The following is a 13,925-nucleotide window of genomic DNA, read 5'->3' on the forward strand; positions in this document are numbered from 1 at the left end:
GCGATCAGCTGAACGACCCAGCGTCAGTAAAGGACCCGCAGTCGAGGTGGAATACTCCGAACAGGGACTATCGGGTCCAGACCGGCAAGATGGCCGCAGTCAAGGGACGCAGTACCGCAGTCGTGGAGCGGATACACTTCTCTCCTCTTCCCCCACAGATATCCATACATAGATTCCCATCTAGACATTGTCGTGCATACATAGACAGCTTGGACACTGGTAGATTTGCACATAGAGAGCTGGACGACAGGACAATGCATTGTGTAACGGTGAGCTAGTCCAGTCTTGCAGCTGGCTATCAGTGCATGACTACCAGGCGAAGACCTGTTGTCATTCAGCATCGCCAAGCATGCGTCGTTGCCCATGTGACTGTGCTTGAATAGGGTCATTCTGGACACCAAAGACGCTAAGGGCGTTATCTCGGCGATCGGCAAATAATCGGTCGACCCTTCTACACCTCGCGATCTGCCTGGTTTGGAAGGGATGCGGCGCAGATCCCAACGCGTCTGATTCGGGTCCGACAATGCCACGCCCGGTCCGACGCGAATCTTAGAACGGGCCACTTCCTTTCCCAGCGTCCACATGAAGGTGTCACCAGCAGCCCAAACATCCCCTTTCTCCAATCAGTCACCATCACCACAGTTGCCTTTCGCAACACCAGCCCGTATGACGGTCACGATACCCACGACCCTCCAGCCTATCAGCGAGAGTCCCGAGCGCCGCTCGGCGTCCTCAACTCCGACACTCTCAGAACCCCGCTTTGTGAGAGGCCACACTCGCCGTCGTTCCGCCCCGCCTACCGATCCCACTCTCGATCCGGCCACGGCCCTCGTGCTCGCACAAGCGAGGCTTAGCGCAGCTCAGGCTGAGACGACTCTTCAGCGGACGGCAGCGGATGGACTGCGTGTTGCCAATGCTCAACTCCGATCGCAGAACATGGATCTCGAGGAGCGTGTGAAGGAGCTGGAGGCCCTGCTCATTCAGCGCGAGGTGCAGCCTCTTACGCCAACGAATACTGCGTCCAGCGGTGGTGACAGCAGGGACGCCATCAAGTAAGAGTCATCTTGTTCTGCAGCTCCGTGAGTTCCGTTGCTGAGCTGACCCCAGTCCTCCCAACGCCGACAGGATCACTAGCCCCCGTCGTCTGAGCCATCATAGCACCGCTACCGACGTCAGTGCCGGCCCAAGCGAGCTGGAAGAACCAGCCACCACCTTGTGCAAAGTGTACGCCGACCTGCGGTCCGCTGAAGCGAGGCTGGATACTGTGTACACGTATGTGCGTGCCGAGCGTGCCGATCCAGTGGAGATCAGGGACACGCACTGGCCACTATACTGCGCTATGCAGCGGCTGCAGGCCACCTTCGCACGCCGCCCGAGATAACCTCCGGTGTTTCCTAAAGCTCATTCTCCTCTGTCGAAGATAGTCAAATTGATTGTAATGGTCGCGCCTGTCAAACTATGCATTCCCTGTTTCTGTTCTCCAGTCCTTCTTTCGGTCCTGTCCTTCTCGTACGCTGACGCTAGGCTGTGATGGGTATGGGTGGACTAGTCCTTGGTCCAGTACGCCTCAATCCCGCCCAGCCCATCAACCAGCCTCTGACCAGCAGCGTTGCCCCTCAGACTAGCATGCGCATAGTGGAAAGCAGGCAGCGGCGCCCAAGTACGGTGCAGCCCGTCGATCTGTCCCTTGATGGCCATAATGTCCGCGTGTCCGACCGTAGTGTTCCCAGCCTGGAGGAGGACGCCGAGCGCGGACAGAGAGTCGGAGGCGGAGGCGAGCGAGCGTTCGGCGCGGGAGAGGAGGGTCATTGCGTCGATTGCCTGGGATTCGGCGTTGTTCGCGGCGTTGCTGTTCGCGTCAGAGTGGGTCGGAGTGCCGCCCTCAGTGTCGCCCGTGCCGTTGGTGTTGGTTCCGTTGGCTGCTGCTGCTGCAGCGGTGCGAGCCTGTCCCTCCCCAAGAACGGAGTGGGGCACCTCGACCCCGCGCCGGTCCAGCATGAGCCACTGCAGATCGATCAGGCGCTGCTGGCGGTGCGAGACGCGCTGCAGCGCCCTCGCCCTCGCGCGAACAGGCGCGGCATCTGCTTCAGCTTCGGCGAGTGCGCGACGGAGGATGCCATTCTCCGCCTCCAGGCCATGCGCGGCGAGTTCGGCGGCGGTCTGGCGGGCACGCGAGAGGGCGAGTTGAGCATGGAGGGCTTGAGGAAGGAGGTCGTCGTCAATCTCCAGCGGCGCGAGAGGGTTGCCCTCATCGTCGACAGGTGCAGTGGCAACCTGTTGGGTGGTCACATGGGCGGCATCAGTCCGGTGACCATTGGCCTCGTGGTGGTTGAACTGTTGGTTGTTGTTCTGCGAGTGGGCGGCGTGGCTGTTGACGAATTCCTGTTGCCCATTAACGGGGTCGTGAGGGGGTGCAGTGGGCGATCCCCTGTCCCTAGGCATGTTGGATGCGTTTATGGAGGGATGTTAGATTGCAAGAACACCTCTTGATGTGCTGGCAGCGGGAGTGCGCCATCGGTGCACACTCGGAGCTGTGTGGTCGTGGAGTGCGAGGGCCCGTCGGTGCGGCGATGCGAACTGTGGTGAGCCTGGCTTGACTCCTGTCGTAAATGGGTCTTCAGATGAGGTCAGGATCCAATAAGCATACATACAACAAGAACTGCAAGCAACCTGTTACTGGTCGTCCTCCTCGAAGACCCTCGTGACTCCCCACTTGCGCATGACCTTGCGTCCACCCTCGGTTGGCTGGGAGAACGCCGCCTCCTCTGGTTTGAAGCTGCGCCCATAAACTGTGTGTCCGGCAGCGGCATCGAGCATCGCAGCCGCTAATCCTTGGCCGCGGAGGCTTGGGACCGTGAACACGCGATGGATCCCTAACGGTGTCGGGAGCCGCTTTGGGTCGCACTTGACTGCGTCGCCCGAGTCCTCGATCACGGCCATTGCGTGCTTGATAGGCTGGGAAACAGTAACACCGACGATGCGGGTGCCGACAACAGCGAGGAAGACCTTGCACTTCCCCCTGACCTCGGCTGGGAGGGTTGCGGCGCTGAGCACTCGGTCAACCGCGTCGCATGCTTCTGTCACCTTGCCAGCGGTGTAGTCGGCCATGTAGATCGCCGCGCTACCCTTCGCTAGCGGCTTGCTCGTGGCCAGAGTCCAAGAGAAGCTCTGCGCCTTCGTGACTGGCACACCATCGAGGACACGCGAGTGATGCTGAGCGTGCAGCTCGTCATCGACCCCGCGCATCCACGCCATGTTGCACTGCTTGCAGGTCTGTCTCGTTCCCTGCGTGAAGACGAGCTGCTCGTTGCGCTTCGACTTAACCTTCTTCTCGGCCAGTTCGTCATCTCGTGGTCGCTTCGTTGGCCGTGCCGTTGCCGGTTTCCGTGTGATGAAGCCGAGCAGTGTGCCCTGTTTCGGCTTGGCGGGAACGGGTGGGAGTTTCGGCGTCGATGAGGTGGTGAGAGGGGAGGAGGAACGGTTCGTGTCAACGTCGGCGAGAGGCTTCTTCGGCGACGGTGACGTAGGTTCCGAGGTTGCCCGCCGTTTCAGAACTTTCGGCGGCGTGCTCGGCGGACTCGGCGTGAAGAGCATCGACTGGGGCGTGAGGCCGCCCGAGGCGACCAGACTTGGTGGGGACGACCCCCGGGGTCGAGCGCGGCCATATGTCCGCACAGCCCTGACGTCAGCTAAGAAAGGCGTCCGAAGCTCACTTAGTCCCCATGGCCGTGTACAAGATGTCAAGAAGAGCAGTTGAGTGGATGATGCAAGAATCGAAAGGAGGCTCGAGCGCGTCATGACGGTGCTGGGACGCGTAACATTGCGAATTTTGGTCCCGTTCATGATGGTGGCTGGGTGGCGAGAGAAGTCAGACGCGTCGGTATCAACGACACGTGGGCCACGTCAGGGGTTGTTCTCAACCTCCACTCGAGATTTCGATGAGAGCGCCATGCATGGTTGTTTGTTGTTGCTCAACCCCATCCACCACTCTCGCGACCCCTGATACCCACGCGGCCGACGACACGATGCCGGGCAGTCTGTCGCCGACGCCGGAACCGTCAGACGACGAGTCGAGGGGCTCGAGAGAGCTCACACCGACACAGCGTAGCGAGAGGACCGACACTGCCCCGCCGTCGCCGACCAACCTTCCCCCGACTCGCGCAGAGCTGGAGGGCTACTCGCACCTCGTCGGCTCACTAGCTCTCCGCGATGCGACATCTCTCGGTCCTGCCCTCCTCGGCGCGCCGCTATGGTCACCGACCCCCAACCCATCGTCCCGCGGCTCGTCGCCTGTTGTGGCAATGTCCCGCCGTTCCTCTGGTCCATCCGGCATCATTCCCACTCCACGAACAGCAGACAGGAACGAGCGTCGGCTTTTCCTCCGGCGCGAGCGTGCCGCCTTTCGAGCCTCGATGCCAGAACACCTGGGTGGGCAGCCCAGTGAACTCCGGCAAGAAGAAGACAAGCGCCGCACACTCTGGCCCGAGTATCCCAAGAATGTGGTCGCCGAGCAGAGTCTGAGTGAAAGCGTGCAGGAGGCAGCGGCGGACATGGCGACTCGCGAGCGGTTGCGCTATCAACGCACCAAATTCAAGGGTCCGACTGTCGACAAGCCGCGTAACAAGCAGGGACGCTTCCTGCCCGCTGCTGAGGGAGCCGATGAAGTAGAGAGGGAGGAAGACGAGCTGGACTCAGATCTCAGCGACGACGATGATATGGACCCCGAGGTCGCGTATCACATTGCCGCCAATGTCCAAGCCCAGGTCGACCGGACACTGGCCGGCATCGCAGCCTTCCGACCGCCAGGCACCGAGAGAGTGAGGAGCACCATGGACCCGCTCGACTGGAAGGCGGTCATGGGCGCGGCGGCGCTGACGGTGGACCCGGAGTGAGTACCACAGCTGCGTTTACCGGTCTCTCGAGCTGACATCCAGGATTATCAATCGCGCCAACGCCCGACTTGAGAAGCTCTTCCACTCGTCCGCTGACGATCTTCAAGCGCATCGCCTCAAGATTCTGGCCGATGCTCGCGCCGCACCGAAGAAGCTGTTGCGGCAGCGCGACAGCGTGTTTGCGTGCAGCCGCGTGACGGAGACTACGGTCAAGAGTGAGTCGCCTCTGTCCAGCTGCTGCGTGAGGACAGGTCAGCTGACGTCCAGACCTGAAGGAGAAGGCGCAACGCCGCACAGAGAAGGAGGCCAGACGGGCCGAGAAAGCCGTCGCAAAGGCAGCGGGCAAAGCACGCAAGGCGGAGAAGGTGCTGCAAGCGCGCAAGAAGAGGACTGCCGCCAACCGCGCAGCCGAGAAGAAGAAGGCGGAGCGCGAGGCGCGAGAGAACGCGTCTCAGCCTGTATCATGAGTGTATCAGTATTTTATCCATTGTATCCAGCTAAGAAGTCATGTACATTTCCATCGCCATCGCAGGGTGCTACAGTCTACCAGCGAGTACCTGGTATCCAGCTCAGTCCAGAGAACAACAGGGACAGTCGATGCGAGCTCGCACGTGCTGTGCATTCTGCCTCTCGAGGGTGTCGACCTTGTCCTCGAGTTCCTTAATCTTCTCATTGGGAGATTCGTCGAGGTACGTTTTGAGCGCCTTAATGTGCTTCTCCTTCTCGGCGACCTGCACCTGGCTCGCGAGCAGCGCCGATTTCAACTGGCGCACCTCGGCCTGCAATGCGTCCTTGCGACGCTGGAGAATGTTCTTTTCGGCCGAGGCGAGGGCGAGCTTGTCCTCTGCGTCCTCCTTGAAGGTGAGGAGGCGCGCGAGCGCCTCGGCACCGGGATCGAGACCGTCGTCACTGGTGCTGGAGCTGGAGGAGTGGCTCAGCATCTCGTGCATGATGTGCACCTTGCGGTGGGCGGAGGCGAGGCCGTCTTCCTCAGCTTCCAGGAGACGCTTGCGTTTGCTGTTGCTGCTTGAGGGGCTCGCGTTGGGACCAGAGCGGGCGAGCTGCGCCGTCTGCTCGGGGAGTTCGGCTTGCTAGGCCGGGATCGTCGAGGAGGCAGACGAGGCGGGCGAGACAGGCGAGGCAGCTGGAATGGGCGTACTGAAGAGCTCGTCAATGGATGGAGTAGTGGGGTTGCTTGTGCGCAGGATCTTTTTCCAGCGCAAGTGGCGCGGCGCGGAGGAAGGGATCTTGTAGAGCGATGAGACGCGAGGATCTTGGTTCTTGAGCTCGGTCATGGCGCGAGGAGGGTGGGCGAAGTACGCGAAAGCTGGCACCGAATGAGGTTGAAAGGGTCTGGAATAGTGGCTCATCGATGGGGACGTGGTGAGAAGGTCGGAGCGAGAGGTTGAGGAACGGAGAACGATAGGAAGGTGACATGATGTGCGCCGCAGCCTTTGGTTCCGGGCCGGGTGACTCAACTCGAGTACGTCTGAGAGATCTTGTTGTGAAGCACCCGGTTCTCGACCTCTCGAGTCACCAACTGCTTGTGTGTCTGCGTGTCTGCAATGAGACATACCAACGTATGCATGAAAGCTACAAGTTAGGAACAAGCGACAAGCTAGCATTCGCAGAGATACTTGCGCCTGAACCGATTCTCGGCCAACCTCAGGTTGCGACGCATCTCCTTCAGCTTCTTCGAGATGCATTCCAGTTCCTCCGTTGCACGCACGAGATCTTCAAGTTCAGCGGCCGTCTTGTGCGAGTTGTCTTCGAACGCCTTGATGTGGACGCGGTGCGCGTGAAAGTGTTCCTCGAACCACTCAAGGCCGGCGTCATACTGCCCTGCACAATCGATGAGGTGCATCATGTCCTCAAACATGCCCGGGTTCGTAAATGCGACGATACCGGCCAGCAGAGCGTTGACGGACGCTTCGGCTTCGCCCACGAGGTCTGGAATGTCGGGGTCGACGTCGCTGGCATTCAGCTCGTTCAGCTCGTCGGGCTCATCGAGGAGTGCCGCGGGGTCTGCCTCGGACGAGGTATCGGGCAACGACGTAGGAGGTGTGTCGGGCTGCTCGTCTACATCAAGCAGATTGTCCTCGAAGAGTGAGTCTGCGGAAGATGCGACTGTGTCGGTCTCGACTGCTGTTGACGGAGCCGAGCTTGGGAGGAACAAGGGAGTCGAGATCGGAGACGTCGGCGACTCGGATTCCTAGACCGCAGGAAGGGAGGCGGCGGAGGTTTCGGACATGCTTGCAAGACAAGTAACTGGTGGGGAGCCAGAGATTGATAGGTGGAATAGGATACCGGTCTGTTTCTCTGCAGAGAACAGATCTTCAAGCGAGGTTGACACAAGAGTTGGTTGGTGGTGGACAAGGGGGAGGAAGGGAGACATTAGTGATGATGCCTAACGCCTTTACGTCCGGTCGAGTCGCCTAGCTTAATCGAACCACTCGAGTGGCCGAAGGCTCACCTCACGTACTACGAATCTTCCATCAATCATAAAACCCATACAAACACGATGCATGCAGAGTACACACATATGTACCTACGTCTCAGAGGGAGCACACCAAGCATGCATGACTTGCACCCGCAGCCGGCGCAGAGCACCGGCTTGCGTCTCAAGTCGGGTGAAGATGTGATCAAACTCCTCCTGCGTGCGCTTGAACTCCATGACAGTGCGGATAGTGTCGGGGGTCTGAGTTGGCCCGCCAGGACTGCCTTGGAAGGCTTCGACCTCGGACTTGAACAGCGGCCAGCTTGTTTTCACGAACAGCATGCCGGCGTCGAGCTCGGCGGTGCATGCTTTCATCTCTTCGAGTAGGGCGAGGACGCGCTTTCGGTTAACACCCTCGGGAGGCGGAAACGATGAGTAGTGCTCTGCAGAGCCAGGAGCAGCGTACTAAGCCGGCGCCTGGGGCTGGGCCGACTCTGCTTGATCGCTCATGAGTCGAGGGAAGGGTGCAAAGTTCAGGTTGTGGTGTCGCGGAGAGGGTGGACGGCTGAGGTTAGCTGCAGAAGAGCCTGCCGACTTACAAAAAGTCTGCTTCGCTGAGCACAGCGCTGTGAGTCGCCCGCGACTGTTGTTTGAGGAAGAGAGGAGATGGACAAATGTTGATCCGCACGATGCTTAGATTCCGATCGGCCTCCACCTCCACCGCAGCAGACTCTGCACCACCCACCCCGCATGCTGCGGTGCCTCGGGAATTCTGCCGCACCCGCTCTGGTGTCCAGAACCAGAGAAAGAACCATGCGTGCGCCTCAAAGGCAAAAGAATTCTCCGCCAGGGAGTCGAACCCTGCTCTATCGCGATCACTGGAAGCCAGGAACTCTCGTTTGAGAGGCGATTATACTAACCGATATACTAGCGAAGAGGTGCTTCTGAAGCTGCTGATGTGTGGCTGAATCTGGGGCTACGGCATACTATGTCCGCCAGTGCGGCAGGAACTTGAATGGTCGCCTGGTAAAGTTGCCGTGAAGGAGGACTTCAGAGCACACGGCGGAGCATTAGATGTGCTGACGTCTCAGAGAAGGTAGGTGCTTAGGAGCCTGGTCGTATATGAGAGAGGGTCCTCTCGGGCGGTATCGTGCTGCTTGGACAAGAGCAAGGCGAGGTCCGTCGCACAGTCTCGCACGCGTTCCCTGGCTCATATGCTTACTATCAATTTGGTTACAGAGCAGAAACAGCTATAAGTTAGTGGACTCTCTCTCAGGCCTGGCTGCTGCCACCCGAACTCCCTTCGGTACCTGCGCAGCGTTGTTGCTTAATCGGGTTTGTGTTATCTGTGCCTGAGTGATTTCTGTGACGGTGGGCGTGGGCGTGAGTGCGGACGAAGTGACCCAGAGCCGGATCTCGGGCTCCACAGCGAGCGTAAGCTTTACTACCCTCGGTCTCTTGCTGCGCATCGACAATGCTCCCCTGCTCCAACAACCTGGCACCGAGGTCAGCTGTTCAGGTGAGATATCGCGTTGACATACTACGCAGAGACTCGAAGGCATACTAAAGGATATGCCGCGGGTTATGATCACATCAACCTCCGCAACATGTGGTACAACTGCACCTTCCCTCAAAACAATACACTCAACACCAACTGCTGCCCTTCCGGCAACGCCTCCGCCGCTGGGGAGAACAGCCTGTGTCTACTCGATCTCGGAGGAGCAACCGCATTCACGGACTGCCTCTACAAGACAGGCAATGTGACGGCCCCCAAATGCTATTTACAGGACTGGTCGAACACAAAGCCTGACGAGTCCGCTGCATACCCGCAAGTCGCAAAGGGAGTGAGCTGGTTCGCAATGGCTTTCCTCGGCTTCCTTCTGCTCAGTGGAGTGACAGCTCTCCAGCCTCCGGCCGAAAACCCAGTGTGTACCAAGTTCGAGCCCGATGCGCGAGACACGTGGAACCTCGACGCCGTTACGCCGCAGCTTTCAATCTCCAACGCCGTGATGTGCGGCTCTCCGGGCCACTGCAAGGTCCGAACGGGAGACCCGCAGCGGTACTACTTCGAGGTACAGTGGGCCGCGGGTGGGCCCGACGGACCTGTGCCCGTTACAGGCGACTACAAATCGCTTGACCTGCCGAAGGATCGCAAGTTCGCCGAGAAGGTATGGCCTCCAGCTGTGCCCGACGAGTTCACTTTCGCACCCCAGCACTCGGGATTCATGGCGATTAGAATGAACGCAGCAATCATCCCTGGGACCTACAAAGCCTGCCAGAACGGCACCGAGTACAGAGGCAACGTCACAGTTCCTGAGGCCAGTGGACTGTATTACTACGCCACTGTCAGATCTCCGCAGGATCCCCATGGCCCGTCACCCGATACGGAATCACCGCCAACATGGCAGGATTCGCACTCGTAGCTCTCAACGCCTCTGCTTGATGCCGGACGTGTGCAGTCGAAATGTACTAGACTATGCAACTTACTTTCAAGACCGCAAGGTCTCCGAGGCCCCACAGTGCTGAGAAGGCATGCGACTTTTCAGGAAAACAAGTCGCTGAGGCTGAAAAAACCTCGGTCTGTAAGTTACCGAGATTGGTGTTATCGTCACATGATAACGTCAGGGATGATTAGCGCAGGGGCTCCGGCTCCACCTGGTTTGCTCGGTCCGCTTGGCAGGGCGATTGCATGTTGATCACATGCTTGCCTTGTACGGCAGCCTCTGTGACCTGGCGTAAGACATGCTGTACTTCGTCCTTGTGACCACATGCTCTCCGTTAGGACGTGCAAGGCGGTGCCCACGAAGCTTACATGCCGTCGACGGAGCGGAGCCTCTTCGACATGTGTGGCCAGGGGCTGCCATGACCTGATGACAGGACAACGTAGCTCCATATGGACACCCATGGGCAACTCGCGCGTTCCGAAGGGTATGTGACAGTAATGCTGTGCAGGATGCCCCTGGTCACATGTCCATGACCGAGGCTGATGGCGTGTTGAGCGCAGATCGGATTGATAGTTGACGGTTGCTCGCACCTCACGTTCGCACTCTCGAGGCGGCGACCGCACCACTCGGGAAACTATCCGATCCCATGCTTTGCAATCCGTGCAGAGTTACTCTCGCTGAAGCACAACGAAATTAACATGCATGTCATGAATTTTGGATCAGGTGTGTTCCTGTATGTACCTAAGCACATCGTCCCCATCGTCAGATGAGCGAGCTCGGGCGATGCATAGTAGACAGTAGAGGCTACTGTGTGAGGAGAATCGCACTACACTACAGCCCAATGGAAGATGTATCAGCCTTCTCTTTACGAAGGCGGTGGATGCAGCGGTAGACGACGGGGAGCAGCTCCTCCATCTCTGTCTTGCTTAAGAGCTGGACTTCCGCGGTGATACGGGAAAGCTCCCCCGGCGAAGCGCCCACCGCTGACTTCTGCAGCGCCGTGCAGTCTGAAACCGCATCAGCAATCTTGGAAGCCCTCTCTCGGAGCTTGCCGAGCTCGGAGGACTTGTCCACGTGATCAGGAGTAGGCATAAACATGGAAGAAAGCTCTTCAGTGAGCTCGTTCATGAAGTCGACGTGCCATTGGAGGTCTTCCCGCAGAAGGACGAGGCGGGGTCGGGTAAGGGGATGTCTCTCGGTCACAGCGTAGTACCACTTGTTGCTGTGACGAAATGCGAGCCGATGGTCGTCAAGTCTCTCGCTGAGATCCAGTACACGTCGGAAGTTGATGCTGGGCAGCTTGACCTCACACTCGACGTAGTCTGAGGCCGCCGAGCTAGAAGGCACACTTTCACTTGGGCACTGAGATGCGTTGGTCGTTTCCTTGGGGGTAAGCTGCTTGGGCAACGGCTGTTCTGGGCTTTGCTGCTTGGGGGCGAGCTGTTGTGGAGGAGGGGTGGCCTGCTCTGGAGTCGGAATGGGCTGCTTGACATCTCGTTCCTGGAGTTTGGCCCTCAGCTCGGCATTCGTAGACCTCAGATGCTTGTTGTCGCGGTTCAAGAAGTCGAGTTTCGACTCGAGGAGCTGCTTCTGTGATGCAGTACTGGCGAGCTCGTCACGCAGCCGGACTGTCTCCGCCCTAGAACTCGTGGGCTCGTCGCTGGCTCCAGTGGCGGCGAATTCCTTGCGCAGGCGATCTCTTTCCGCATTGGATTGGTGCAGGTCCCTGTCGATACTTGTGAGTGCGTTGCGTGCATGTTGAAGCTGCTCCTGCAGCTGCGTGACCTTCATCATGAGGTGGCCATTCTTCTGCACCGCTTCCTCCAAGTTCAGGTCGCTGTCTTCTTTGCTGAACTCGGCCGCTTGGAGACGCTGGGCCAGAGAAACAACCTGCTCTCGAAGGGCGTTCTCCTCGGAATGATTCTCGTTTGGCCCATACTGTGTGGCCTTGGCGTTGTGGAGCGAGATGGTGTCCATGCTGACCACGGTTCGGTCATCATCCAGACACATGAGCTTATCGGATTCGGACGGAGCTCCGACACCGGCAAGAGTGCATTCACGGGCGGTAGCCGCTATCATTGCCTGCGCATGACGCAACTCCTCGCGGAGAGCCGAAATGACTGCGTCGCTGATGGCATTCTTCAGCTCGGCTGCCTGAAGGCGATCTTGGAGACTACGAGTTGAGTGACTCGCGCTGTCGATGGGCAAAGGATGATTGAGAGACTGCGCAGATGACACGAAGACTGTCGAGTGCGAGCGGCGAGAGCAGGTCTCCTAAGCCGGGCTTCCGCCTGCGATCGAAGCTGTGATAGCCATGGAGGACGAGAGACCGGTGGATGGGTAGTCGCCGGGCGTGCTGGGGAGAATGCTCAGAATCGTCTGGGTTGGAAATCTAAGAAGCAGAAGAAAGGTGCCCGATGAGTCCAGCCACCATGTTGCACAACCAGACAAGGGCTTGACAGGATCGAGGGAGTGGTGGTGAAGAGTACGCTGCCGACGAGGAAGTGAGGATCGTTCGATGTGCCAAGGACGGGTGTGTAGAGGGCGTCGCCGTCAGGGGCGGATCGCGGGATCTAACCTCCCACGCCAGTTCCAATAACATCAGCCGAAGTGCCCTGGGGAAGCGCGCTTCTTCGATCCTCGACCTACGAAGGTGTCTACTTCAGACGTCTGGCGACCACAGCATTCACAACCTCACAACAGATGCCGGGGCTGGAGTTGGTAACGTCGGATCGTAAAATAAGTTATTCCGATCAACAATGTCTTCGGCTGACTGATAAGCTGATAAGCTATCCGAAATTCGGCAGGTGTTCCCGTTGGACCAACGATTAAGACGCCGACATTCAACGACGCCATCGCCGTGTCATGGCCGGGCCGCTCGCAAGGTACAGCATAGGGAACCGTTGCCGGCCTGGTTTGCCTGGTCGTGGTTACCAGGCACCTGCTTGATGCCCCTCCCATGTTCCAGCATCCAGCCATCGATTGTGAAACATTGTTCACGAGCTCAAGTGGAGATCCTGTTCGCCTGAACAAGATGCGCTACTACAGCTCAACTTGGAATCGCTCACTCAACGATGTGGTACACTTGCACTTTTCCTCAGAACGACACTGTCAACAGCGCGTGTTGTCCTGCCGGCAACGTCACCGACGCTCTCCAGCAGGGAACAAGCGCTTGTTCACTCGGTTTCGGAAACGCAACGCAGTTCAACGAATGCCTGTTGGACACTAACGTCACGGACGTCCGATGTTACCTGCAAGACTGGTCAAATAAACCCTCGGACTCTGCCACCATTCGAGCCACTTCCAAGCCTCTGGGCTGGGCGACTGTCACCTGCATCTGGCTCCTGTTTCTTAACGGTGTGTTCGGGCAGGTTCAGCCGGCGAAGGACCCAGTGTGCACGAAGTTCATCCCGGATGACCAAAGCTCCTGGAACCTCACCGCGGAGACACAGCATGTCATAACATCCATAGCAATCGGGTGCGGTGCCGGACTGAAAGGGTGCATGCTGAGTATGGATGGCAAAAACTTCTACTTCGAGTCGGTATGGTCTGCCGATGGACCAGAAGGACCCGTGCCCGTTACCGGTGATTTCGACGACCTGTCTCTACCGACGGATCGCGCCTTCGCGGACAAGGTGTATATTCCTTATATGCCGGACAAGCTCCCCGTCGCCGGGGGTCACTTTGGCCTCACCGCGGCCAAAACCAATGCGGCCATCATCCCCGGTGTCTTCCGCGACTGCAAGAACGGCACATCTGAAGTCCGCGGCAACGTCACCGTTCCCGAAGCCAGAGGATTATACTACTTCACGACCTGGCAGAAGGCCGCTCCACCTACTGGGCCGGACCAGCAACAGAACGAGACCATGCCCATTTGGCAGTATCAGGATGGTGGCAGCAAGTGACATCGCTGCTTTCTCGCCTAGGGATTGTGTAGTGACTGCATGCACTGCATCCAGTCTGCATCCAGTCTGCATGTCGAGGGAAGGCAAAGTGCTCCACTTACTGGAAGTAACTTCGGGTCAGTACTTCGGTGGCTTGCTTCCAGGCACGACCCGAGTCGACCATGGCCTGTGACGGCTGCAACCACAAGTGATAGTTTGACTATCTGGGGAGGTCGAGGCTGCACAGCATGTGGTGTGTGTGTGTGAA

The 13,925-nt window shown here is 58.6% G+C and overlaps 8 protein-coding genes and 1 non-coding gene across 9 annotated transcripts; 4 read left to right on the forward strand and 5 right to left on the reverse strand.

Annotated features, from left to right (window-relative positions):
- Window positions 1-582: 582 nt before the first annotated feature.
- Window positions 583-1,381, forward strand: A1Q1_00606 (uncharacterized protein; the record flags this gene model as incomplete). Its single annotated transcript, XM_014325921.1, has 2 exons — window positions 583-1,052; window positions 1,108-1,381. 2 exons carry the CDS (start codon window positions 583-585, stop codon window positions 1,379-1,381), a joined length of 744 nt encoding a protein of 247 aa, XP_014181396.1.
- A 164-nt stretch (window positions 1,382-1,545) lies between these two features.
- On the reverse strand, window positions 1,546-2,442 carry A1Q1_00607 (uncharacterized protein; the record flags this gene model as incomplete). The annotated part of the gene is made up of 1 exon (XM_014325922.1): window positions 1,546-2,442. One exon carries the CDS (start codon window positions 2,440-2,442, stop codon window positions 1,546-1,548), a length of 897 nt encoding a protein of 298 aa, XP_014181397.1.
- A 231-nt stretch (window positions 2,443-2,673) lies between these two features.
- A1Q1_00608 (uncharacterized protein) lies at window positions 2,674-3,594 on the reverse strand (the record flags this gene model as incomplete). Its single annotated transcript, XM_014325923.1, has 1 exon — window positions 2,674-3,594. The coding sequence occupies one exon, from the start codon at window positions 3,592-3,594 to the stop codon at window positions 2,674-2,676; it is 921 nt and encodes a 306-aa protein (XP_014181398.1).
- A 431-nt stretch (window positions 3,595-4,025) lies between these two features.
- Window positions 4,026-5,359, forward strand: A1Q1_00609 (uncharacterized protein; the record flags this gene model as incomplete). The annotated part of the gene is made up of 3 exons (XM_014325924.1): window positions 4,026-4,888; window positions 4,935-5,107; window positions 5,160-5,359. The coding sequence occupies 3 exons, from the start codon at window positions 4,026-4,028 to the stop codon at window positions 5,357-5,359; spliced, it is 1,236 nt and encodes a 411-aa protein (XP_014181399.1).
- A 69-nt stretch (window positions 5,360-5,428) lies between these two features.
- Window positions 5,429-7,704, reverse strand: A1Q1_00610 (uncharacterized protein; the record flags this gene model as incomplete). Its single annotated transcript, XM_014325925.1, has 5 exons — window positions 5,429-5,449; window positions 5,504-5,979; window positions 6,052-6,452; window positions 6,530-7,054; window positions 7,445-7,704. The coding sequence occupies 5 exons, from the start codon at window positions 7,702-7,704 to the stop codon at window positions 5,429-5,431; spliced, it is 1,683 nt and encodes a 560-aa protein (XP_014181400.1).
- Window positions 7,705-8,168: 464 nt separating this feature from the next.
- Window positions 8,169-8,266, reverse strand: A1Q1_t143. The gene has a single exon. It is a non-coding gene; the product is annotated as a tRNA-Glu (tRNA).
- A 670-nt stretch (window positions 8,267-8,936) lies between these two features.
- A1Q1_00611 (uncharacterized protein) lies at window positions 8,937-9,752 on the forward strand (the record flags this gene model as incomplete). Its single annotated transcript, XM_014325926.1, has 1 exon — window positions 8,937-9,752. One exon carries the CDS (start codon window positions 8,937-8,939, stop codon window positions 9,750-9,752), a length of 816 nt encoding a protein of 271 aa, XP_014181401.1.
- An 852-nt stretch (window positions 9,753-10,604) lies between these two features.
- A1Q1_00612 (uncharacterized protein) lies at window positions 10,605-11,852 on the reverse strand (the record flags this gene model as incomplete). Its single annotated transcript, XM_014325927.1, has 1 exon — window positions 10,605-11,852. The coding sequence occupies one exon, from the start codon at window positions 11,850-11,852 to the stop codon at window positions 10,605-10,607; it is 1,248 nt and encodes a 415-aa protein (XP_014181402.1).
- A 995-nt stretch (window positions 11,853-12,847) lies between these two features.
- On the forward strand, window positions 12,848-13,678 carry A1Q1_00613 (uncharacterized protein; the record flags this gene model as incomplete). The annotated part of the gene is made up of 1 exon (XM_014325928.1): window positions 12,848-13,678. One exon carries the CDS (start codon window positions 12,848-12,850, stop codon window positions 13,676-13,678), a length of 831 nt encoding a protein of 276 aa, XP_014181403.1.
- Between the last annotated feature and the right edge of the window lie 247 nt (window positions 13,679-13,925).

This window comes from Trichosporon asahii (assembly GCF_000293215.1).
Source record: "Trichosporon asahii var. asahii CBS 2479 unplaced genomic scaffold scaffold00025, whole genome shotgun sequence".
Lineage (NCBI taxonomy): Eukaryota > Fungi > Basidiomycota > Tremellomycetes > Trichosporonales > Trichosporonaceae > Trichosporon > Trichosporon asahii.